This window comes from Perkinsus marinus (genome assembly GCF_000006405.1).
Source record: "Perkinsus marinus ATCC 50983 genomic scaffold scf_1104296973128, whole genome shotgun sequence".
NCBI lineage: Eukaryota > Perkinsozoa > Perkinsida > Perkinsidae > Perkinsus > Perkinsus marinus.
Genome location: NW_003201504.1, coordinates 237 through 1,494, shown reverse-complemented (window position 1 = coordinate 1,494; position 1,258 = coordinate 237). Strand labels below are relative to the sequence as shown.

The following is a 1,258-nucleotide window of genomic DNA, read 5'->3' as shown; positions in this document are numbered from 1 at the left end:
CTAGAATAGGGATGCCACCCTCATCAAAGGGAAATAAACCAAACCTGTGTCGGACATGCTCTCCAAAAGCAGCCATAAAATCTGAGTGGTATGATAGTCTGAGGTTCAAAAGCCCGATACGCCTTTTGAGGTCGAAGTTGTTCACGACTTGCTCGAACAGCCTTTCGGACCTGCATATCGCGTACGTGGTACAGCCCGAACCTCCACTACCCGTCAAACTCCCAGAGTATCTCAGGGACATCAAGTAGATCAGCCTCTCCTAGATTAAGCTGATATCTACAAGTGGATAACACTTCCTCCTGCTGCTGCGGCTGCCACGTGCGACAGATTCACTACCTTAAGGTATGCAAGACTCTCTCCGACTTGAATATCTCATCTGATATCGAGTTGAGATGCCAGCTACGCAGATTAGCTGCTAAGGCATTCATCTCGGAATGCTTCGCCTACCACGAAATATGGTCCATAGGACAATTGCTCACTATCCCTCACTTTAAGGAAGCGTTCGATCTTGGCCTCGACTAGATTCAGCCTACTAGCGGACGCCAAGGCAAGTGAGGCGACTAAGAGCTCGCTAGACCGTTGAGTGTCTTGTGGAGTAACGTATAGTACCTAAATCCCGTACATGACAACTTGTAAACGCCAAGCATTCCTACTCCATCCACCACTTTACTCTCGATCTTTACCGGTAGATGCCGACGAGTTTTCTTAAGACTCAACTTCCTCTGAGTATGAGGCGTCACCATAACGCTTTTGGTTGTGCCTCTGTCGTCCATGTTAGGGGCCCGCACATCCATCTGTACGACGGCCATCACTTCCTCACTTATACCTGCATCATCTGTTCCAAGCGACATATCTCCATAGTTCACGATGGCATGAGTTCATAATGACATTATAGAGTTGTTACTACCTCTGGCAGACGATGGAGCCTGATCATGACAGGTAGGATCTGACGGCTGCTGCAACTCGTCCTCCACTTCCGGACGGCTAAATATGGGCACCATGTATACCGCAGTGCTCCGGAGCAACACACTGAAATCCTTGAGCAACCGCTGTGAGCCCATCATCCTCCTCCACAGAAGTGCACCAAGTGACCAAAGCATTGTCACGAAAGAAAACGGCAGTTCCTGGAACTAAGGTTCGTCCCATCGGAGAGTCCAAAGACCTACTAGAGTGATGCTGATCACCAAGACTCGATGCAAGCTTAGCATAGAGCCACCCTCCTTGTCCAGATACGCAAGTCTCTGCCCCCCGAGCCTGG

The 1,258-nt window shown here is 49.6% G+C and overlaps 1 protein-coding gene across 1 annotated transcript; it reads right to left on the bottom strand.

The window, feature by feature from the left end:
* Positions 1–206: 206 nt before the first annotated feature.
* On the bottom strand, positions 207–809 carry Pmar_PMAR021484 (hypothetical protein; the record flags this gene model as incomplete). Its single annotated transcript, XM_002766286.1, has 4 exons — positions 207–276; positions 337–443; positions 490–609; positions 654–809. The coding sequence occupies 4 exons, from the start codon at positions 807–809 to the stop codon at positions 207–209; spliced, it is 453 nt and encodes a 150-aa protein (XP_002766332.1).
* Between the last annotated feature and the right edge of the window lie 449 nt (positions 810–1,258).